Source organism: Magnolia sinica, chromosome 16 (genome assembly GCF_029962835.1).
Source record: "Magnolia sinica isolate HGM2019 chromosome 16, MsV1, whole genome shotgun sequence".
NCBI classification, from domain to species: Eukaryota; Viridiplantae; Streptophyta; class Magnoliopsida; order Magnoliales; family Magnoliaceae; genus Magnolia; species Magnolia sinica.
Genome location: NC_080588.1, coordinates 31,048,593 through 31,073,131, shown reverse-complemented (window position 1 = coordinate 31,073,131; position 24,539 = coordinate 31,048,593). Strand labels below are relative to the sequence as shown.

General features: G+C 40.9%; 1 protein-coding gene across 1 annotated transcript; it reads right to left on the bottom strand.

Moving 5' to 3' along the window:
• Nucleotides 1-10,715: 10,715 nt before the first annotated feature.
• Nucleotides 10,716-13,113, bottom strand: LOC131229599 (uncharacterized). Its single transcript, XM_058225595.1, has 2 exons — nucleotides 12,809-13,113; nucleotides 10,716-12,644 (listed from the first exon to the last, which is right to left on the bottom strand). Exon 2 carries the CDS (start codon nucleotides 12,625-12,627, stop codon nucleotides 10,882-10,884), a length of 1,746 nt encoding a protein of 581 aa, XP_058081578.1. The 5' UTR covers nucleotides 12,628-12,644; nucleotides 12,809-13,113; the 3' UTR covers nucleotides 10,716-10,881.
• Nucleotides 13,114-24,539: the final 11,426 nt, after the last annotated feature.

The following is a 24,539-nucleotide window of genomic DNA, read 5'->3' as shown; positions in this document are numbered from 1 at the left end:
TGGGTGCCGTAGAAGTTTTGGATCCATCTGAAATTTGTTTTTCCTTCCATCTAGGTCAGCGTGACCTTATCAATAGGTTGGACGACATATAAACATTATGGTGGGCCCCACGTGGGACCCCAAGATGTATGTGTTCTATCCACACCGTCTACAGCAGTGGACGGTGGAACCCACTATGATGTATGTATTTTAGTCACACCGTCCATAGTAGTGGACGATGGAACCCACAATGATTTATGTGTTTTATCCACACCGTCCACACCTGGACGGTGGGACCCACCATGATGCATGTGTTGCATCTAAACCCTCCAACCACCTTGAAAGCTCATTTTATGGCATCAGCTAAAGAATGAGTCAGACCCATGGTTCAAGTGGATCCCCATCGCTGAAAAATAGTAGGGACTGTGACATTCACCCTTCAAAACTTCTTAAGGGCCACGGTAGTTCCGATCGAGCTGATGTCACTCCATCTATCTCCATGTTAACCTATGAATAGATCGGATCCCAAAAATACGTAATGGTGGGCCCTATAGGATTTTAACGGTGGAAATCATCGTTACCACTATTATTTGGAGTGCAGTCCAGTTGATCTTTTGAGGTGATTCATTTATATAAAAATTATATATATCTTAATGCATTTGTGGCCTATTGTTGAGGCCCACTTTGACATATGTAAGACCCGTTGTTGAGGGCCACCTTGATATTACAAGGCCCATTTGAGGAGGCCCATCTTGATCCATTTGTGGCCCATTGTTGAGGCCCACTTTGATATATGAGGCCCACATTTTGAGGCTCATTCGATGTATCGAAGGCCCATGGGTCGAGGCCCAATGAGATGTATATAGGACCATTGTAATATGATTCTACCGTGGTTTATGTGCTGACCTTTATAGCGGGCTATGCCTTAGGAGCAATGATGGTTTGACACCCACATTGTAAGAACAATGTTAGTTAAATGTCTGCATTGTAACTCTCCTTAGGGCCCATTGATAGGCTCATACTTGTTGATAGTTCATCACTTTATAACATGCTTAGTATAATTTCATGACTCATACCATACGCATCATATGTATGCTTGATATGAAGAATGTTGGATCATAGCATAAGCTGTTGGGCTGAGACATTTACGGGACTCCTTATGAGATGGAGTGCCCCACATGAGCACGTGGTACGCGCAGGATTGCTGTATGACTGTACGATGTGACTCATGCATCTCGCAATGTGTGACTTGATCATTGTACGCCCTAACGACATCAGGGCCGTGGCTCCACAAGTACATCGTGGATGGCCGTATCGGATACCGGAAATACTTTACTCTAGTACTGTGGGCACTTAGGATGTCTTTGGGTGAAAGTCCCAAAACCTTTTTAGTACCAGGAGGTTCTCCAACGTTTAGACTGAGTGGATACACGAGCGCCCGAGTGCCGAATACCAGTAGGCCACGTCTCCCACTATGTCGTGATCGATTGGAAGGGGGTGTTGCCTTATCCGCCTGAGTGAGGAGGCTATAAGCTAGGCTGAGTTTGACCAACTCGCAAATGAGTCTGCTATCGACGAGTCAGGTAGGTATTGTCAGACTACTGGTCAGGCGAATAGTGAGGTCTATTTCGCTCGCTGGGCTGTGCGGCTAGGGAGGCGGCAGTCAGTGTGGAGTGTACTAGACCCCGGTGATATCCCAAAGAGGAACTGTACTGATACGTGCACTGGCATGCTTACTTTACATCTCGCATATGACATTTGGCTACACAGGCCTCGCATCACATGACCTTGGTATGGTCGATAGCATTCATGCCTTGCATCACATAGCTTTGGTATAGCTATTAGCATTCATGGACTTACCGCATATTTTCATATTACTCTGATATTATACACTTGGCGCTTGCCTTGCGCACGCACTTACACCACCCTCTAAGCTTTTGTAAGCTTATGCACGACCGTTGCATGCAAGTGTCGTTAGATCGTAGCAGCGCTGAGGCAGGAGGGCGATCAGATCATTTTGGAGCTTTTTGATTACCTTGTATTTCCCTTTTTGCATTGTACTTAAAGTTTTTGATATAGTGGATATGTGGTGACGTTGTTTTGTGACTTGGTTATGCTCCATTACAAAAAAAAAATAAAAAAAAAATTCATACTGAAAATCCTCCTTGTAGGATCCCAGGATTGGAATTTGGCGTGTTAGTATCGGAATCCGAGAATGGGGCACTACGGAGGCTGCGCCAGATTCAGCGATCGAAAATTTTGTGAGCCGGTTTTTTGAGTTTGGGGCATGACACTAAGCATGTTATATAGTGATGAACTATCCTTACAATGAGGATGAGCCTAGACGGTCTACATACAACAAGTACAGGCCTATCAATGGGCCCTAAGGAGAGTTATAATGCGGACATTTAACCAACATTATTCTTACAATGTGGACGTCAAACCATCATTGCTCCTAAGGCATGGCCTGCCATAAACATCATTACACAAACCATGGTGGAATCACACATTGCAATGGGCCTTATGTACATCCCATTGGGCCTCGACCCATGGGCCTCAAATATATCAAATGGGCCGCATCACATGGGCCTCATACATATCAAGGTGGCCTCAACAATGGGCCTCATGTATCACATCGGGCCTAATCAAATGGGTCGAATCAGTGGGCCGAATCAAATGGGCCAAGTCGAATGGGCCGAGTTTAAATAGGCTGAACCCAACTCATCTATTTTTAGAGATCCATATAGAGTATTACATAAAAATGAACCATATCAAAAGATCAACTGGACCATGTCATATCTAAGCGTGTTGATAATGATTTCCATGGTTAAATTCCAGTGGGCCCCATCATAGGGTTTATTTCCCATCCAGCCTCTTCATAAGGTCACAAAAGACCTAGACTTAGAGGAAAAACAAATATCATGTGGGTCCAAACTTTGAAGCCCAAGGGTTTTAATGTTGGATGTTCAAACCCACTGTTTTCTATAATGTGGTCCACTTGATCCTAGATCTGTCTTATTTTTAGCTTCAAGCCCTAAGATGAGCTTGCCAAAGGATTGGATGGTTTGGATGCAACACATGCATCATGGCGGGTCCTATAGGGATAGACAGCATGGATAAAGCATATACCTCATGGTGGGGTCCCCTGCCGTCCAGCAACCCAGCTAAAATGGCTGGACGACATAGATAAAACACACACGTCATAGTGGGTCCCACCGTTCAATGGTGTGGATGATGTGGGTAAAACACATACACCATAGTGGGTCCCATGTGGGGCCCACCATAACATTTATCTGCCATGTAATCTGTTAATAAGGTCACACGGACCCAGATGCAGAGGAAAAAAAAATTTCATATATATTCAAAACTTCTGTGACAACCCAAAAAGGGTTTCAATGGCAGACGCTCAATCCCATTGTTTCCTGCCGTGTGGGCCACCTGAGTTCCACATACGGCTGATTTTTGGGGTGGCCCACGACTGGAAGGAGGCCCACCAAATGCACGGCGTTGATGTCCAACACACCTCATGGTGGGGCCCATGGTTGGGACCCCTGCCTACCGCCTAACGCAACAGGACGCTGTTACAGCGTCCTCTGGACGAGCAGCAACACCTGTTGCATATATATAATTTTTTTTCTTTTATTTTGAGTTTTTTGAGGTTTTTCCTAGGTGAAGCCCGCATCAAAAGAATCCACCCCACCCATTGGATTCTATAGCCCATAACAGATCCAACAAGCCTAATGTTGAGCATGTTTCGGTGTATAGAAATATCAGGGTGGATTTCAACGGTAAAAACACTATTTTCTATGCTATGGCCCGCTAGATAGTCGGATTGGCTTCATTTTTCGGCTCAACGCCTAAAATAATCTAGGAAATAGGATGGACGGCGTGGATTGGACCCATACATCAAGGTGGGTCCTGCATGAGCAGTCCACCCAAAGAGTTTAAAAAAATCAAACTAATATTTTTTTTGTTTTCATCCCAGCGTCATACACTACGCTATCAATCCACACTTCCATGTGCACGGCCATGTCCAGCGTCCCTGAACGCTGGATGGTTTGGGTAACACATATATAAGGTGAGCCCCACCTACAGATGGCTGCCTAGGTGGGCCACCAATGGTTGGATGGTGTGGATAAGACATACATCAAAGTGGGGTCCATCCAAGTGGGCCACACAACTGCATCATCACAAAAAGGGAAAGAGAGAGAGAAAGAGAGAGAGAGAGAGAAAGAGAGTAAGATCGAGTGATGGAGGGACCCCGGCACTATGGGCCCTCCCTTCCATGATTTACAACATACATCAAGTGGGTCCCATTACATATGGGCCCATCGATCAAAATCAACAGTGGAGATCCTTTCTCCACCAAAATGCAAGGTCTAGATGACCCTATCCATGTAAGGAAAATAAACATCATGATGGGGTCCATGGAGAATGGCCCCATCGTGGAATGATCATGAGAATCAAGGTGGGCCATTGGCCACATGTAGGGTCCAAAGTGAGATCCATACCATCAATTGGTAGGACCCACTTGACCCATCATCAAAAGAATGAAATTTAGGCCTACAGAAACACCCACCATTCGATTTTCTTAGTTCGATGAAACGTCGAGCTCCTTGTGTCTCACTTTGATGGAGGGTGATGAGAAATGAAGGGCTAGGATGAAGGATTTTGGGGTGGGAAGTGGGCCACATAACACTCTTTTCTCTCTTGGGAAAGCTTGGACGTCCACCACATTTGCTTGAAATTTTTGTTGCTTAAAAAATGTGAAGAGAAAGAGATAGAGAGAGGGTGGTTGGAAGAGAGGTGATGGATGTGAGGTGATAGTTGTACTTGACATGTATGCGTATGTAAGAGAGAGGGTGAGAAAGAGTTAACTTTGTGGTTGCTCTTGTACTTGACATGAAGTGATTGATTGATTGAGTGAGTGATTGACTGATGGGACATGTTGTAGAGATTCTCTTGGGATTACAAACGCGCGGTATTTCTTTGAAATAAACGCGGGTCTACATCTCCCTGCTAGGGTATCGGATCGGTATGCAAGACGCGAAGTTGGAACTGTAGTGACGGTGCGGTCACAATAGTACAAGTCTCAGATTGAGCCGACTCAGATCAACGAGATATGACTTAAGATCGCGCACAACTGTTGTCTACGCATTGCAGGTCGCCGAAATTCGACCGAGAGGACCGCGGAAACCTATGGAACAGTACGGACTAGGATACAGGTCTTACATTGAAGGTATAAAACTGTAACTTCAAGTGTAGGCGATTTTCAAAGGACTTCTTTGTATAGATGTTGTCTAACTTCGCCTACAAACTAGCCGTAGTTTTCTCCCTTAAAACATTATAGAGAACCTCATCCGTGAGACATAAACGAAGAGAGGCTAAAGCATTACTATCAAGATTTTTCCATTTATCATCTTTCATGGTAGATTTCTGCTCCTCAAGAGCCTTAATCTCGCCTTGCTTGGTTAACATGCTAATCATCTTAACCTTCCATAACTCAAAATTATTTTTGCCCGAGTACTTCTCAATATCAAACTTGTTGTTTCCCATTATTACTAATCCTACAGATTCAGATTTGTGTCCTAACGATTTCTCTGATACCACTTGTTGGGGATTTGTGCTGCGAAATCACACAAAACTAGATTTAGGATAGTAATTCAATAGTAACAAGCAATCACAGAAGAACACAAAGATTTAACGTGGAAAACCCTTGCGGGAAAAAAAACCACGGCACAAAGTGACAGAAATCTACTATGAAAAGAAATTACAAGAGAGAGGACTTACCCGATTCGAACAACCTCGAATCTCACCCTTACTACACCTTTTGATAACCCTAGAACCCTTTAGAAACCCTTGAAAAAGTTTTAGAAAGCTTTAGAATACCTTAGAATGGCCTTAGGGACCCCTATTTATAGTTTAGGAAACTTCCCTTTCGCACCCTTGTGAAGCCGCCTCAGATTTCCGTAGTCCGCACAAGATCCGGACTCGAATCTGCGTAACCTCAACTGGTCGAAGGATGGCCACGGCTGATTGAGCAACTCACTCAACCGGTCATGCAATCCCCTTGACCGGTCGAGCATCCTAGACACCAAAAACTGAGCTTGCTATACTTTGAGTCAAGCGGGCTACGACCGGTCGAGCATAGCAAAAAACATCAGATTTAAGACATCTGACAACAATCGATTGGGTAGTTGAGGTTCCTTTATTGAGACTTATGGACCACTAAATAGTTATATCTGGGATCTGTCCTAAAGTGTACCAATCAGCAATATTTAAGGTTTCTCCACGTAAATCTAAAGCAACATGGTATTGTTAGGGCTTTTGATGGAAGTTAGCCATCTGAATCTTTATGTCCCTATGGTTGTTAATATGGCATGCATGCAGGTGACCTAGGCCGCCCATCAGGTTCTACCCATCCTGTATGTTTCATGGTTGAGAAATGAGGATGTTTACAAATTAATCATTTCTATCCAATTCGGTTTGAATGGGCATCATCCAAACAAAACCCAAAATGGTACACATGTGCAATCTGAATTGTTCATCTAGTGGGCCACCACCGAAGGCCCAAAGTTCACGGCTGTCTAACAGTCATGTGGACCGCTCATTTACGAAATAAGATAGATGGCCGGGAAAAATAACAGATGATCATCACATGATTTAATGGGAAGAAGCTTGGATAGAAATGATTGACTTGTGATATCATCAACAAGCAAGGTTTATGGCCCATTAAATCATGTGATGATCAATGCAGGATAATAATAACATCTAAATATTGCATATTTATTCTTTCAATTGTATTAATTTTTATTTTTATTTTTGTATTTAAGTGTTAATTTGATTTAATTATATATATTTTATATAAGCAATGTGATTTTAGACCTAAAGAATAATACATGCCTAAATAAAGAAATTAAAGTTAAAAAAGAATAATCAATGAAGAATTGGATGTCATTAATGAATAATTTATATGCCAAAGATATAAGAAAATCAAGTACAAACGATGAAGAAAAGATTGAAAAAATCACACAGTTCAACAACAGAAATAATTGACTGTTTAGTCCCACCTGAGGTTGATTTAGTCTGACCGAAAGTGCATAAAACAATTCAGTAATAAATTGTGATTTTTATAGATAATTTGACTTCACTTAGATCCGATTGAAGGTGCATTCGGTGCTATCGAAATAGGGTTTAGTGCGACCTGAGGAAGATAGAGATTTTAGATGAATTTTGAGAAAATTTAGCTGTAACTAAGAGACCCATTTGGTGTGATTGAAGTGTTCTTAGGTGCAACTGAATACTACCGTCGTTGCGACAAAAGCATAACAAAAGTGCGTAAATTCGAAGTCAGTTCTAAGTCTATTTAAATTTTTTCTATTTAAAGGCGTGTTTTAAGTTATTCTAACATGAATTAGGTCTTAAAAGAAAGACCTAGGAATGACAGAACTTACACGGATCCATCCTTCTTCTTCGATCCTTCAATCTTAATTTTTCTTTTGTTTTTGTTATAAGATGTTTTTCATACTAAGTTAATCCCTTAGCTAAGGCTAAAAGATTAAGCTTGTATTTAATTACAATATTTAGATTATTTGATTCAATAACATTGGTTTGAATGATGATAGTAAATTGAAATAAATTTGAATTTTACTTTGAAGTCTTTGAGTTGTTATTTATGGATTTGTTGTACACTTCGAGTATAATGAATGTTTTGATTTAATAATTATTTAGCTTGAATTAGAGAAGGATTTAATCTATATAATTGATTAATCTATTGTTACCTAAACGTGCCTTAGACGCTTTTGATTCTTTGTGATTCAGATCCGAGTGCTTCATGAGATAATTGCTCAATTGAAATCATATATTATTGGTGATGATGATTGGTTTAACAGAATTATTTTTCAATTGGATAGAATAGAACTTCGATTCCAATTGAATTAAATAAGTTTAATAAATGAATGAGATATCATTTTTCCTATAAGTGAATTTCTAGATCTTTAGTTTTGATTTATTGTTCTAAAATTCCTTTCTACTTCGTTGGATTGAAAACTCAGACAACCATTTAGCCGTAGAGTAGTTTTAGGATGTGTTCTTCATTCCCTGAGGATTCAACCTCGGTCTCACCTTGTTATTATTGTATCGTAGCTCTGCATTTGGAGTTGTCGACCCTTGGGTTCGATCACACAATTTGCTGGTAATACCTCATGGTAGCTCAACTACTTACAAACATCTCATTTTCCTAGAAAATCAGTTGCACCCTTATTGTTATGTCCCTATATGATGATGTGTTCCTACATATCCGACCCCCAAGTTCCAAATTTGATTCAAATGAATATTAATGTTTGCTAGTTCCAAACACATCCGCAAATCAGTGGCTGTAAACATCGGCACATGTGACAGCATTGGCATATCGTGCAAGATCCAAGCTGTCTTTCGGGTGAGCCCCATTGTTCAGATGGGCTGGCCTAGAATTAGGCTCTCCACTCATTCGGAGGGCCACATTGCACAAACTGGCCATCCAGCTATCCATCGTGAGCCACATAAAGATTCGACTGTGACTTTGAGCTGAGGTGAACCGGTTTGGTACATGTGGAGCCTCTGAGAGAGAGAGAGAGAGAGAGAGAGAGAGAGAGAGAGAGAGAGAGAGAGAGAGAGATTACGTTGAAAAGACGTTATCACAACTGTATATCACATTCTGATTGAGACTAAGAAGAAGAAGAAATATCATGAAAAAGGAAACCAAGCAAACAGCCTTTCACTTGATGGATTTGGCAATTTTCAGAACACGTGAAAAAAAAGGCAAAGCCATTCACAAAAACCATTAAGATAATTACTAATGAATTAACTACATTTCAAAGTTACCTAGTCATATCCTTCTACTTTTAAAAATCTTCAATCAATGGTTGCCAGTACACTTCACCACAAAGGAGTCGTTGGATTTTGATATCTTGGACGTTAAATTGAGAATACAAGTGGTCTTAAGAAAATCAAGAAATTCTGGTCCACCAATGTTACTTAAGGCCGGCAATAACATGTGGAGGAATTCACGGGCTGAACTGAAACAATTCACTGGCTGCAATGTGGTTATAACGTTTCAAATGGGATGTAATTGGACGAGATCTAATGCACAGTGAAAGGAAAGATAGCACACTAATCCAAATTCACCAATCAAATGATCGTTAGTAAAGAGGCCAGGATTGTTTAATCGATCTGATTTTGTGATACTGCCAATCTACAGTGGGTCCACCATATGGGTGGTTCCAATTTGATATACACGCTGTACGTACAGCAGGGGAGTCCCATCACCCCCCCTTCAGTTTCCATAGATGAATTTTATCATAGCAAATTCTTGGAAGATCCAAATTTAAAAAAGATATCAATATGAGATTAGGATGCTTAAGGTGTGTTTGGATGTTCAATTGAGATGAACCGCAATAGCACAACTGACTAAGGTGGAATGTGACCGATGGTAAGCTACCCTATTCCATTAAGTACGACGAACTAGCCATGAAATTATACCTACTGTTGTTCTAACTCCATCTTGAAACACAAGTGATTACCACCACTTCGCAACTGCCTCTTTATCGAATTGGCTTATTTCAATTAAGTCAATCGGGCATCCAAACGCAACCTAATCTTAGTTCATGTAAATTCACTTCAACTAGGCAAATATAACTTATCCGCAAAAAAATTAAAAAAATAAAAAAAATCAATTAAATGATCAAATATTGAAACTGAAGAGTATCATTGCTTATGATAGTCACAGTGACCTGTTTGATTTTCCATGATGCAGGTAAATTCCTGATAAATAATAATTATTTTTTCACTTGTTTGAAAATGGGTGAATAATTTCACTTGGAAAACCGGTCTAAAAATATTGACTTAAATCAATGGGCCCTACTATAATGTATATGATATATCCGTGTCATCCATCTGTTTTATTAGAATATTTTAGGGCATGAGCTGAAAAATGAGGTAAATCCAATGCTCAATTGGTCAACATGAAAGGAAACAATGGACTTAATTTGTCCACCTTTGAAAGTTGGTTCTTTTACTGGGCCCACAGTGAGGTTTATTCACCATCTAACCCATTTATAGGGTCACATAGAGAGATAAGTGAAAAACATAAATATAAGCTTGATCCAAAACTTTTAAGGGCCTCGATTATTTTTTTATGATAGCCATTTGATTCTCACAATTTCATATGGTTTGGTCCACTTGAGCTTTGGATCTCCCTAATTTTTGGGCCTATGCCCTAAATTCAATTGGCATAATGAATGGGCGGTGTGGATAAGCCACGCGCATTACAGTAGCCCCCATATTTATTTCACAAATTTCTTGTTTTAAGTATTTAAAAAGTAACCTGTCAAATCAATGCGGGAAAGATGTAATAGTTACATTGGTAAATAATGATTACTCATTTACAAGGTAACTACAATTGAGCCAGCAAACGATTCTTGACAAAGAACAGAAGATGCTGTCGTCATTATCCCAATGTAGACTCTCTCTCTCTCTCTCTCTCTCTCTCTCTCTCTATATACTCAACATTGCAAAAAAGGAAAAAAAGAAAAAAGAAAAAGAAGAAAATCAATCATTTCAACTATCAAAGCCTTCAAACAGAATCAGATACATTACAGATGATAGCCTAAACAGACAATGCCTGAGATTTTTATTCTTTGAATGCAATATATATATATATATATATATATATATAAATCTAGAGGGGTCCTGTATGGTATTTAAAGAAGGAAAAAAGAAAAAAAGAAACTCCTTTGTAAAGCTAGAGCAGCAATAAAGTTGTCACCTGATATGCTGGACTACGAATATCTAAAGAATGAATGTAATAAGAATCCATCATCTGTACACTCTTGCACCTTCACTAGAACCATAGCTGGAGTCGCCTCAATTCGAGATGAGCCCCACTAGCTGCTCGTGCTTGTGGTTACTTTCGACCCACCACGACTCGAATCCGACATGGACATTAACACCTTCCTCAATAGGAGCGGGAAGATTAAGATCGAGCAAAATGGGATTCTCTGGTACCTGATGCTGAATTACAATGGTCTGACAAGCAGTTGCTCTGGATTCAGTATTCCCGACAAAATGGGACCGTTTGTGGCCTCCTAGAGCTTGGCCAGATGAGAATACCTTGAAGCAGATTGGGCATTCATGCCCCTTAAGCTTCTTTACCCCATAACATGCTTCCCCTTTGATCGTATGTTCAATTCTCCGAGGCTTGAGTTTGTTGCCATCCGCTGGATGAGGAGGAGAAATATCGACCTTGAAGCTTTTTTCACTTCTCTCGGTCTTAGGTGCACAGCAGCCCTTCACCCTTTTATGGCTTGCTCTATGCCCCCCAAGAGCCTGGTATGAGTTGAAAGTCTTGTTACAAGTTGAGCACTCGTATCTACTTTTCTTCCCCACTTCAAAACCCAAAGAATTCCCATCGAATTGGGTATCATGAGCATCATATGTAGCTCTCTTGGTCCAACTATATTTCCCAAATTCCATCCCATCAACTCCATTAGAGGAATCCTTCACAGCTTCATCTCCCCAGCTGCGCGGTGGAGTCGTCCTACACAAACTACTCCCAAATTCATCATCAGAACAATCCATTATGTCTTTGCTACTTGAATCCTTCACCAATTCAACATTAGAGATTTCGTACCCAATTTCATCGCCTGTGAATTCAATGTCGAATCCATCAAGCTCGGGCTTCTTAAAATCATCATCCCTGACAAATCTATCATGGGAGACATTGGAAATGGCCTTCTTTGCTCCATCCCTTGAAAACCCAGATTCAGAAGCACCCAATTCAGATCTCTTGCTACTGAACCACGCACAACCTGTGTCATTAGCATTGAGATCTTCTATCTTCTTCTCTCTCTGTTTCTTCTTCACCTTCATCAATTCGCTGTCATTGCAAACAAAACCCGCATCCTCTTTTTCACTGCTTATCTTAAACATCTCTGACGATCTAACCTCTAAAATCACTGAATTATTATCAGAAGAGTCAGCAACTGAATTCAATCCACCCCAAGTTCCTACGTCTCTAGACAACATCATCAAGCAAATAGCCACGTCCTCCTGTTCTTGCTCAACCTCAGAAACAGAAGAAGAAGCGATTGTAAAAGAAGGTGAAGCTCCGTGATTCTTCATCATCCTCCCCGATTTTCTCCTCCTCCTGAGAGCTTCCTCTGCCACTTCTTCGCTGTCCGACTGGCTGTGGGAGATCAGCTTGTGGGGCCCACCTCCCCCACTCCATGAGCCTTCATCCACCAACCTGTGAGAGGGCTTCCTCTCTGTGTGGCATTTCATATGCCCAAATAAAGCTTTCAGCGACTGAAACCTTTTACCACAATCCTTACACACCTTCCCTTTCCAAGAACCAGCACTGCCACCCAAATCAGAAAGCCTCCACGTCTTCTTGGGGTTCTCTCTAAGGCCGTAACCAGCATGAGCATCCGCTTCAAGACCCGCGTAGTTGTGGATCCCACCATCATTGGAATTCCTCCTCAGATTCTCATCTATTTCAGATGAATTCATAGTGGTCATGTGGGACCTCATGTGACCACCTAAGGATCTTCCACATGGGAACCTCTTCTTGCAGAACCTGCAGCAACGCCTCTGTTCTTGTTCTTCTTCCATTGACGAAAATCCAATATCTAAAAGAAAAACAAAGAAAAAAAAATTCAGATCAGAAAATCAAATCAAAAGGCTCAATTGAGGTGAAAAAGACACAAGAAACACTCTTTTGTTCTTGATCTTCTTCCATCAATGGAAGCCAAAGTAGTGAAGGAACAGAGAGAAGCAGCTCAAAAGAACCAACCAATAGCTCGAATCAGATGAGGGAAATCCAATCAGATCATGGGTGTTCCTTTCTGGCTAGATTGGCCTGAGAATAAACCCATCTCGGGTTTTCAAGTGGTTCTTGGAGAAAAACAAGCTCTGGGATTTGAAGCAGCAGCAGCTGAATATTGTCTGTTTGCTACGGAAATGAAAGCAGGAAAATAGGATTCCAAGAGATGGGAATTGCAACTTGTTGCTGCCGATGATGATATGCAGACCAAACAAGAAAAAAGCAAGGGACAGATTCTCTCTCTTATTTTGTTATTGCTGGGAGGAGAAATCCATGCAGGGAGGCGAGGATAAAAAGGGAACAGAAAACTTTGATACTCTGACAGAATGTGATGGATGATACGCAGTCATTTAAAATTATTTAAAATTTGTCTACATGGAATAAAATCAACCCAAACTAAAACGTACAAATTATGCATACCATTGTAGATGTCTCACTAACCAAAACTTAACACTTGTTATTTTTTATTTTTTTGGGGGTTAGCTTGTCAGTACACACCCAGGTCAGTACAAACACTCCATGTTAGCCACCCCCGCTAGGAATAGATACCAAGACCTCGAGTGTTGAAACGAGGTATCTCTACTCAAGTCTGCCAGTTGAACTACGGATCTGGGTGTAAACAACAACAGACAAGTGTTTACCAATCACATCTACCAACAACTTGTAATCTTACCATCACATCTACTGGACGATTGAAATTGGAAAATTAACCGGTCTTATTACAACAAACAAGTGTTTACGAATCATATCTAAGGATTGTTCGACCTATCTGACCTTTGAAGTGTAACTTAGAGACTGTGTTACACAATTTAGTCGGTTTAGTTTGAGTTAATATCTCGGTAGCAGAGTATTAGACGTCATGCGCTTCCAGAGTATCAAATAACAACCCAAGTGAGAAGGAAAGATAGCGGCACGTGTACTCAACTGACGATACAGGATCACCACATTCAACGGCCAGGATCTATCCTCGTCCAAACCTTTTTGGGCATCTGGAGGCTGAGGGCCTACTGCAACAAACCGCCCCTAACTATTCCTTCCTTTGTCTTGCTCTTGCCAACCCACAAAAAGGCTCAGCGACCGAATCTCCTTCTCCACTAATGCTAATCCAACTCACTCGAGTGCATTTCTAAAGTGAATTCACTTCCCACGTGGTGATGATAAACAAATGTTGTTCACCAGATCCGATCATCCAGAGACCTCAAAATTTTAGATTCTATGTATGAAAATAATCCATTTATGATTATCAGGTAGGTCTTATACGTGAAAGTTTAAGAGAATTTGACCAATGGTTCAGAGTCTCTGAACAACTTTGGCGCACTTAGTGACCATATTTGATTGAGTTTATATGCACAGGACCTTCAAAGTAGATATCGCTTGATGGACGGGTATGATCTTACAGAGGCGTGACTCTTTTCACGGAGTTAAGCCCGTGCGCTTATCAATGTTAACTCGAGCGAACTTCTTATTCGTTTTTACTTCTTTTTTTTTTTGGTAATTTCCAACTGTATAACCCATATATGGGCCACCAACCTTCTTAAGCCCACTTGCTTTTTACCTCCCTAGAATATGCCCCAGCCGTACAGCCTCATTTCTCAGGTCGAAAATGCCCCCGCTTTCCTTCCGGAGGCGGATCGCTTGGTGCTCGAAGACGAGCGCTGACGCTCCTCGAACTCCGAGTTTTACGGGTTCAAAAGAGGTCAAAGTCACGTGTGCGTATTTATTATATCCACGACGCTCATCCATATTTCGAGATCGTTTCGGAGCATTATATATATATATATAAACATATCCAAAGATCAGCTATACCACACCGCAGAGCAGTAAGAAAATTGATTTTCACAGTTAAAAATTTTGTAGGGCCCACCGTAACATTTATTTTCCAACCAATCTATTCAAGAGGTTACAAAGACCCGGATAAAGAGAAAAAACAAATTTCATAGCGATCCAAAACTTCTGTGACCCCTAAAAGGGTTTCAATGGTAGACGTTCAATCCTCCATTGCCTTTTACAATGTGGTCCACTTGATAGCTAGATCTGTTTTATTTTTCGTCTCAAGCCTTAATATGAGTTCGCCAAATAGATGGATAGTTTGGATATAACACATACCTCATAATAGGACCCACAAAAAGCCAGGAAAAAAAAAAGAAGCCAGATCCTATAGCTACGGATAATAACCGTAGCCATAACCATAGTGCCATATAGAAGAAGTACAGGTTAACCCGGTCGACCGGGTCGACCCTGAGTCACTGTCCCACTGACCCGGTCGACCCCAACTTGCTGTCCACCTATTGAAATCAGCCCAGTTGGGGTTGACCGGGTCAACCCGGGCGACCAGGTTAGAGTTGCGGTTACCTATGGCTATGGATTATAACCGTAGCCATAACCGTTATGCTATGCACTTTTTTTTTTTTTTTTTTTTTGACATGCAGAATTTTATTCTACCTACATTTTTCTCTAATACATATTTATATAAATATGTATATATAAGCATATAAATTTTTTTTTTCTTTTTTTCATTTCTTTCTTTATTCATTTAACAAGAATATCTTCTAAACCAAAATTAGTTACTTGACGTACCACAGATGATTTTGGGGTAGGAGAAGCTACTTTAGCCAACCAACCTGGTTATTTTCCAAGATTCGATCAGGTTGATGGTAAAAAATCCATTTCATTCACTTCATGGTCAATTTCAATCAGTTTGCGATCAATTTCATTCATTTCATTCACTTCGCGGTCAATTTCATTTACTTCGCGATCAACTTAATTCATTTCACGGTCAATTCCCTTCACTTCACGGTCAATTCTATGCATTTCACGGTCAATTCCAACGATTCCCCTTCATTTCAAGTCAATTCAATTAATTTCACAGTCAATTCCCTTCACTTCACGGTCATTTCCATGCATTTCATGGTCAATTCGCTTCACTTGACGGTCAATTCCATGCATTTCATGGTCAATTCAATGCATTTCACGGTCAATTCGCTTCAGTTGACTGTGAAATGCATGGAATTGACCATGAAGTGAAGGGAATTCACCGTGAAATGCATGAATTGACTGTCAAGTGAAGGGAATTGACTGTGAAATAAATGAAAATGACTGTGAAGTGAAGGGAATTGACCGTGAAATGCATTGAATTGACTGTGAAGTGAAGGGGAATCGCTGGAATTGACCATGAAATGCATGGAAATGACTGTGAAGTGAAGGGAATTGACCGTGAAATGCACAAAAATGACCGTGAAATGAAACGGAATCGCCAGAATTGACCGTGAAATGCATGGAAATGACTGTGAAATGAAACAGAATCGCCGGAATTGACCGTGAAATGCATGGAAATGACTGTGAAGTGAAGGGAATTGACTGTGAAATGCATGGAATTAACCATGAAGTGAAGTGGAATTGCTGGAATTGAGCGTGAAATGCATGGAATTGACTATCAAGTGAAGGGAATTGACCGTGAAATGCATGGAATTGACCGTGAAGTGAAGGGAATTGGTTGTGAAATGCATTGAATTAACCGTGAAGTAAAGGGAATTGACTGTGAAATGCATGGAATTGACTGTGAAATGCATGGAATTGACCATGAAGTGAAGGGGAATTGCCGAAAATGACTGTGAAATGCATGGAATTGATCGTGAAGTGAAGGGAATTGACTGTGAAATGCATGGAATTGACCGTGAAGTGAAGGGGAATCGCCGAAAATGACCGTAAAATGCATGGAATTGACCATGAAGCAAAGGGAATTGACCATGAAATGCATGGAATTAATTGTGAAGTGAAGGGAATTGATCATGAAATGCAGGGGAATCGCCGAAAATGACCGTGAAATGCATTAAATTGACTGCGAAGTAAAGAGAATTGACCGTGAAATGCATGGAATTGACTTGAATTAAAGGAGAATTGTCGGAATTGACCATGAAATGCATGGAATTGACCGTGAAATGCACGGAATTGACTATGAAGTGAACGGAATTGACCGTGAAATGCATGGAAATGACCGTGAAGTGAAGCGAAATCGTCGGAATTGACCGTGAAATGCATGGAAATGACCGTGAAGTGAAGGGAATTGATCATGAAATGCATGGAAGGGTTGACCTCATTCGGCTGAAAGCTGTTTGGGCTCCATTTCTTCTTTTATACCAGACCCATTGAAAGCAATTGGCGTAAAGGTCAATGCAAAGGATGTATGTGAGATAATTTCGCAGGGTCTAATGTTAACTTCTTGGAATTGCCATATATTAAGAATCTATAGTTTCCTCAACAAGTTTGGGTGGAAACCAAAATCATAGGATAAATCTATAACTCAGGTTTGGCCCAAAGATCTTTGAGGGGGAACGGGGTTGACCCCATTTGGACCCGGTCGATTTCATGGTCAATCCTGGCGATTCCCCTTCACTTCACGGTCAATTCCATGCATTTCACAGTCAATTCCCTTCACTTCACGATCATTTCCATTCATTTCATGGTCAATTCCCTTCACTTCACGGTCAATTCCCTCCACTTCACAGTCAATCTTGGCGATTCCCCTTCACTTCATAGTCAATTCCATGCATTTCACGGTCAATTCCCTTCACTTCACAGTCAATTCCATGCATTTCATGGTCAATTCCCTTCACTTCACGGTCAATTCCATGCATTTCAAGGTAAATTCCCTTCACTTCACGGTCAATTCCATGCATTTCAAGGTAAATTCCCTTCACTTCACGGTCAATTCCATGCATTTCACAGTAAATCCCGGCATTGATGTGAAACACGTTCTTGGGAGAAAAGCCTACAAATTTCACGTTTATCAATGGATTCACGTCATCTTAGAAAACGAATGCAGGTAGCCTTAAGTAGAATGGAACATGGAAGATGTAATGTGATTGGAGGATGGAGATTTAATGAAGAAAATCGGTGCAAAAGAAGGAATAGGGATGGAAGAGAAGAGCTCAGACGTGTATTTGAGGGAATAGGGATCATAGAGATGAGTTCGGACGTGTATTTGAGTGTAAGGGAGTGAATGGAGTGAAATGCATGGAATTGACCATGAAGTGAAGAGAATTGACCGTGAAATGCACGAAATTGACCGTGAAGTGAAGGGAATTGACCATGAAATGAATTGAATTGACTATGAAGTGAAGGGGAAATGCCGAAATTGACCGTGAAATGAAGGGAATTGACCGTGAAGTGAAGGGAATTGACCGTGAAATGAATTGAATTGACCGTGAAGTGAAGGGGAATCGCCGGAATTGACTGTGAAATGAAGGGAATTGACCGTGAAATGCATGGAATTGACCATGAAGTGAAGGGAATTGACCGTGAAATGCATGGAATTGACCGTGAAGTGAAGGGGAATCGTTGAAAATGACCGTGAAATGCATTGAATTGACCGTGAAGTAAAGAGAATTGATCATGAAATGCATGGAATTGACCATGAAGTGAAGGGAATTGACCATGAAATGAATTGAATTGACTGTGAAGTGATGGGAATCGCTGAAATTGACTGTGAAATGCATGGAATTGACCGTGAAATGAAGGGAATTGACCGTGAAATGCACGGAATTGACCGTGAAGTGAAGGGAATTGACCGTGAAGTGAAGGGGAATCGCCGGGATTGACCGTGAAATGCATGGAATTGATCATGAAGTAAATGAAATGAATGAAATTGACCGCGAACTGATTGGAATTGACCGCGAAGTGAATGAAATGGATTTTCAACCATCGACCTGATGGAATCTTAGAAAATAACCAGGTTGGTTGCCTAAAGTAGCTTCTCTGACCCCAAAATCATATAGGGTATGTCAAGTAACTAATTTTGGTTTAGAAGATATTCTCGTTAAATGAATAAAGAAAGAAATGAAAAAAAGAGAGAGAAAAAAAATTTATATGCTTATATATACATATTTATATAAATATGTATTAGAGAAAAATGTAGGTAGAATAAAGTTCTCCAAGTAAAAAAAAAATGTGCACAGATTGTCGTGGCACTACGGTTATGGCTACAGTTATAATCCGTAGCCATAGGGAGCCCCAGCTTTCAGAAATCAAAAAGCTGAGAAAGTAGGGGCATTTTCGACCTGAGAAATGGGGCCGTACAGCTGGGGTTTATTTTTGGAAGCTGAAAAGCAAGTGAGCTTTAAAAGGTTGGTGGGCCATATATGGGTCGTAAAGTAGGAAATTTCTCCTCTTTTTTTTTTTTCATTTGTCTGCATTGTAACTTGTACTGCTCCTAGCTATACAGGGACTCCTGAGTAGTCCAACCAATAGATCCAAACCTAATGGTAGGACTATAACAAAATCCGCCTTGCTATGCAAAAAATTAAACGTTGTATAGCTGAATATTCAATCAAATTGTGCCGCATATGTAACGAAGGCCCCCACATGTGTAAGCAACGACATGAGTCTAAAGCTGTACATGAGCAGAGTTAGCTTGGTAGCTCACTTGACTCACTCATAAAAGCTTGACTCGATTCAGATCGTAGCTGAGTTCGAACCAAGTCGAGCTGATTTTTAGAGCTCGAAACGAGTTCGAGCTAAGTTTGATCTTGCCCCAGCTCGACTCGACTCGAATACTGCTCGAACTCGGCTCGACTCGGTACAGGGTATATATACCCTTAAAAAAAAACCCTACCTTACTCGTTTTAAAAAAACATCCCGCTTGGCGCCCGCAAGAACCCTAGACACTAACCCTCTCTTCCTCCCTCTCTGTCAGTCTGACGAAGCTCCTCCCTCTCTCTCTCTCTCTACTCTCTCCCTCATCTTCCCTTACTCCACACGGCCGCACCGACGCATGACCGTCTTCCTCCCTCTCTGTCAGTCCGGCGAAGCTCGTCCCTCCCTCTCTCTCTCTCTCTCTCTCTCTCTCTTTACTCTCTCCCTCATCCTTCCTTACCCACATGGCCGCACCGACGCATGACCGTCCAATCTCCCTACTCTCTCCCTCCTCCAGTCTGGTCACCTACCACTAATCGGTTGCCCCTACCACTGTTGCAACAAGCTAGTCCGATAAGCCCCTGCCCTTTTGTTGTATGAATTGATTTATGTTAAAGAAATCTGTATGATTTGGGCATATTTTATTGTTAAAGAAATCTATATGATTTGGGCGTATTTTATTGTTAAAGAAATTTGTATGATTTGGGTGTATTTTATTATTAAAGAAACTTGACTTAAAAACTCAGCTCAAACTCGGCTCGAACTCTGTTCGAACTTGGTTGAGCCAAGCACGAGCTGCTGTTCCGAGCTCAAAGGTCGAGCCGAGACGAGCACAAGCTAAGACTCGAGCAGTCCGAGTCGAGCACGAGCTCGGCTCGGCTCAACTCATGTACACCTCTACCTGAGTCTAGGAGCATAAGATGGGTACGTGTGACTTAGAAGTTTTGATTGAATTGTTGATATCTAGCACATCAAGATGGATAAATCGGAGATGGGACCGAATTCAACTATCGATCTGCGCTCCATTCATGTGACTTGGGAAAGATTAGGGGTTAGCCTCTCGAATGAATTCTTTTTAACTTGTGACAATAAATGTGAGTCAACCACTTTAAAGACTTTTTTATTTTATTAGGATTTAGGTTTGTATACCTCTCAAATGAATAAAATGTACAAATAAATAGAATAAGACTAAACAAATGTCGACTTTATTGATAATAAATGGTCTTTTACAATTGACAAAGTAATAATAAACCAGATAAATAAATGAAAGCAAAACTAAACTAAGATAAATACCTAAGTGACGTAGGGATGAACGTGATAAGGTCGATCACCGTCTTCCTCAAGGATAACTACTCCGAATCCACGAAGCTTCTCTAGACTCCTCACAGAGACTTCTCAAATCCACGAGGAAAAATTAAGAAAAATAGAAAATAAATTCCATAAAATTCGTAATTTGATTGATGAATGAAATAAACGAGTTCACAACCCTTTAAATAGGGATTCTAAGCCATGGGAGAAGTTTCATAATCAAACTACAACTAAAACTCTTAGAATTCACAACTTACTATAAATAGTAAACTTACTATTTATAGACTGTCATGATTTCCACTAGTGCATAAGGTTTTCGGCCAAAAATAGTGTTCTATTTGGCTTCACCATGTTGTTCTCCTAATTATTCTAAGCACTTTTCACATTGGGCACAACTAGGAAAAAGCCCAACAGATGAAGAGTTATAAACAAACTAAAACTTAATATTAATAGTAAAAATGGAATTAAAATAGGGAAACGACCGTCGATCTGATAGTATTTCACAAATTCGGCATGGGAAACTCGGCATAGTGGGTTGGGTGGCTAAAGTAGCTCGTCCTACCCCAAAATCATATATGGTACATCTGATAACTCATTTCGGATTGCAAGATACAACCGATTTAAGGTCTAATGGTCCGAATCACTTCTATCATTAACCGGGCCTTTTTTTAATCCATCTTGGACATGAAACTATCCGCGACCTGCTCTACATCAATCCCCTCCACTTCAAAAGAACTCGTCCTTGAGTTCTCATCCTACTTTGGTTCATGATACTTGGTCAGGTATGTGACGTTGAAAGTCCGTGAGATCGCTATGTCATCTGGAAGATCAAGAACGTAAGCATTGTCATTAATCTTTTAGATGATTGGTACCAGTCTAATCTTCTTATTCTTCATTGTATTGTACATCCTGGTCAGAAATCTCTCTTTATGCAGATGGACCATAACGTTGTCGCCCACCTCGAACACTTTTTGTCACCGATGCTTTTCCACTTGCTCCTTTTACTTCTCATTCGAGGCATGTAGATTGGTCTGCACCTCTGCATGAATGCCCATGATCCTGTCTGCCATATGTTTTGTCATAATGTTCATGGCTGGGAGCTTGGGCAGAGGGACCAAGTCAAGAGTGTAGTGAGTCACTCGTCTGTAAATAATCTAAAACGGAGATTTTCCTGTCGAGCGGTTCATCATGTTGTTGAATGCAAATCCCTCTTGAGACAAGGCTAAATCCCACTACTTCGGTTTCTCTCCTGAAATACATCGAAGGAGGTTTCCCAACGTGCGATTCACAACCTCGATCTGCTCATCAGTCTGTGGGTGGTAGGCGCTGCTGAAGTGAAGTCGTGTATCGAATCTAGTCCACAAAGTCCACCAAAAGTGGCTAATGAATTTCGTGTCATGGTCAGAAGTAATGGTCTTGGGGACCCCGTGTAGCCGCATGACCTCTCTGAAGAATAAATTCATCATATGTGTTGCATCGAGGTCTTCTTGCATGGGATAAAGTATGCCATCTTAGAGAAACGATCTACCACCACGAACATTGAATCCATGTCGCGTTGTGTTTGTGGGAGAGCAAGCATCAAGTCCATAGATAAATCCTCTCAAGGGCCGTCAGGCACAAGTAATGGGGTGTGGAGGCCCGTATTCTGAGATTGCCCCTTGGAGGTCTGATAAATATAAGAACGTTGTACTGCTTTTCCCACATCACGTACCAATTATGGCCAATAATACTATTCTTCCTCAAGAGATCGCATCTTGTCTCACCCAAGGTGTCCACCAAGGCCACCTCTATGTAGTTCCTGAATAATCTGCTCCCTTAGAAAACTTTAGGGGATGCACAATTGATTCCCATTGAAGAGGAAACCATCCTGTATATGTAGGTCATTGGGATGACATTCTTGACACTTCATCCAATAATCTTTGAAGTCCTCATCCTCGGCATATAGCTCTTTGAGACAATCGAAGTCGACCACCTCATTGCTCATTGTAACAAGTAGTGACGCACGACGGCTAAGTGCATCAGCCACCTTGTTCTGCTGCCCTGACTTGTGCTTCAGAACAAATATGAATTCTTGTAAAAATACAACCCATCTAGAATGCACACGATTCACGTTAATCTGACTATTAATAAACTTTAATGCTTGATGGTCAATGTACTGAACAAACTCTCTTTGAATTAGATAATGTTGTCAATGTCGCAGCGCCTGAACAACTGTGCACAACTCAAGCTCATACGTTGACCACTTCTTTTGAGCTTCACTAAGCTTCTCACTGTAGAAAGCTGCCTGCCTACCTTCCTATGATAATACTCCTCCAATTTCAACATATGAAGCTTCACACTCAATCTCAAACAGCTTGTCGAAATTATGAAGAACCAAGACCGGTGTTGTGGACAACCGATGCTTGATCTCTTGAAAGCTTTTTTTAGCCTTATCAGTCTACTGAAATGGTTCCTTTTCATGCAATCTGTAATTGGTACGACTATCGTCCTAAAATTTCACACGAATTGATGATAGAAGGTAACCAACCCGTGGAAACTCCTCACTTCATGAATGTTTGTCAGGATTGGCCATTCCCAAATGACGCGCACCTTTTCATTGTCCACATGGATGCCCATGGATGTTATAACAAATCCTAAGAACAACAGGTTGTCTGTTAAAAAGCTACACTTCTTCAAGTTGATGTACAATTATTAACTTGTAGGACCTACAACACCTGCTTGAGATGTTCCCTGTACTATGTCTCATCCTGACTATATATCAGGATGTCATTAAAATATACTATCACAAATCAGCCAGTGAATAGTTTTAGCACTTTATTCATCAAATGCATAAAAGTGCTTGGTGTGTTTGATAGACCGAACAACATGAACAGTCACTCATACAACCCCTCCTTTGTCTTGAATGCCATTTTCCACTCATCACTAGGTCAGATATGAATCTGATGGTATTCTCTCCTCAAGTCTAGCTTAGAAAACACCTTGGCCCCTTCTAGCATATCGAGCATGTCGTTCAATCATGGTATTAGGAACCGATTTTTGATGGTAATTTTGTTAATTATCTGGATTTCAACACACACGCATCTACTCTCATCTTTTTTAGCATTAATAACGTTGGTATGGCACATGGGCTCATGCTCGCTCTTAAAAGACACTTACAGGTCAATTTCTCCACTTGCCCACAAAGTATCTCACACTCTTTCGGACTCATTCGATAATGAAGGTGGTTGGGCAGGCTAGCCCTAGGGACGAGGTGTATGTGATGTTGGATTTCCCTCATGGGGGGAGGGGGGTGCAATCCATCGAGTAAATCTTCAGGCCAGACTTCTTTAAATTCATTTATTAATAGCCTTAAACTTGAAGGAATGTTTGAAGGCTCCAATTCCTCATCCTTCACCACTACTGCGTATACCTCATCAGTTTCCTTGGATTCTTCCATGAAATCTCGAATGGTCAGGAGAGAACTCTCCTCCATTTTAGAGGCTTAAGGGCGGTTCTCTGGTGCCATAGGGGCAATGATTATTTTTCGACTATCTTTGATGAAGACGTAAAACATTATATCGTCCTCGATGGGTCGCATCATAGTCTGATTGTCATGGTCAACTGAGTAACATGTGACATGATTCCATGTCGACCATGTCACAAAGTATTTGATCCTTATAAATTTTGCCAATTGAAAATGAGACAGTGTATTGTTCAGTTACCTTGGTCTCGTTCACTTCTTTTTTTATCTAGCCAATTGAGTACGTGGAAGGATGTTTTGTCGTTGGTAGCTGCAACTTGTCCACCATCACTCTTGAGATGATATTCTCGTTATTGACATTGTCTATGATTACATGACAGACTTTGCCGTTAATGGTGCACCGTGTACGAAATATATTGTGTTGCTATGGATGTAATTTCTTCCATGGGGTGTACAGTAATCACCTCACAACTAGAGATTCATCGCGATCCTCGCCCATCCATTCATCACCATCTGCTCCTT

What these genes read in the sequence shown, in the direction of transcription:
- LOC131229599 (XM_058225595.1), bottom strand. Translation starts at nt 12,627, where the DNA reads ATGGAAGAAGAACAAGAACAGAGGCGTTGCTGCAGGTTCTGCAAGAAG.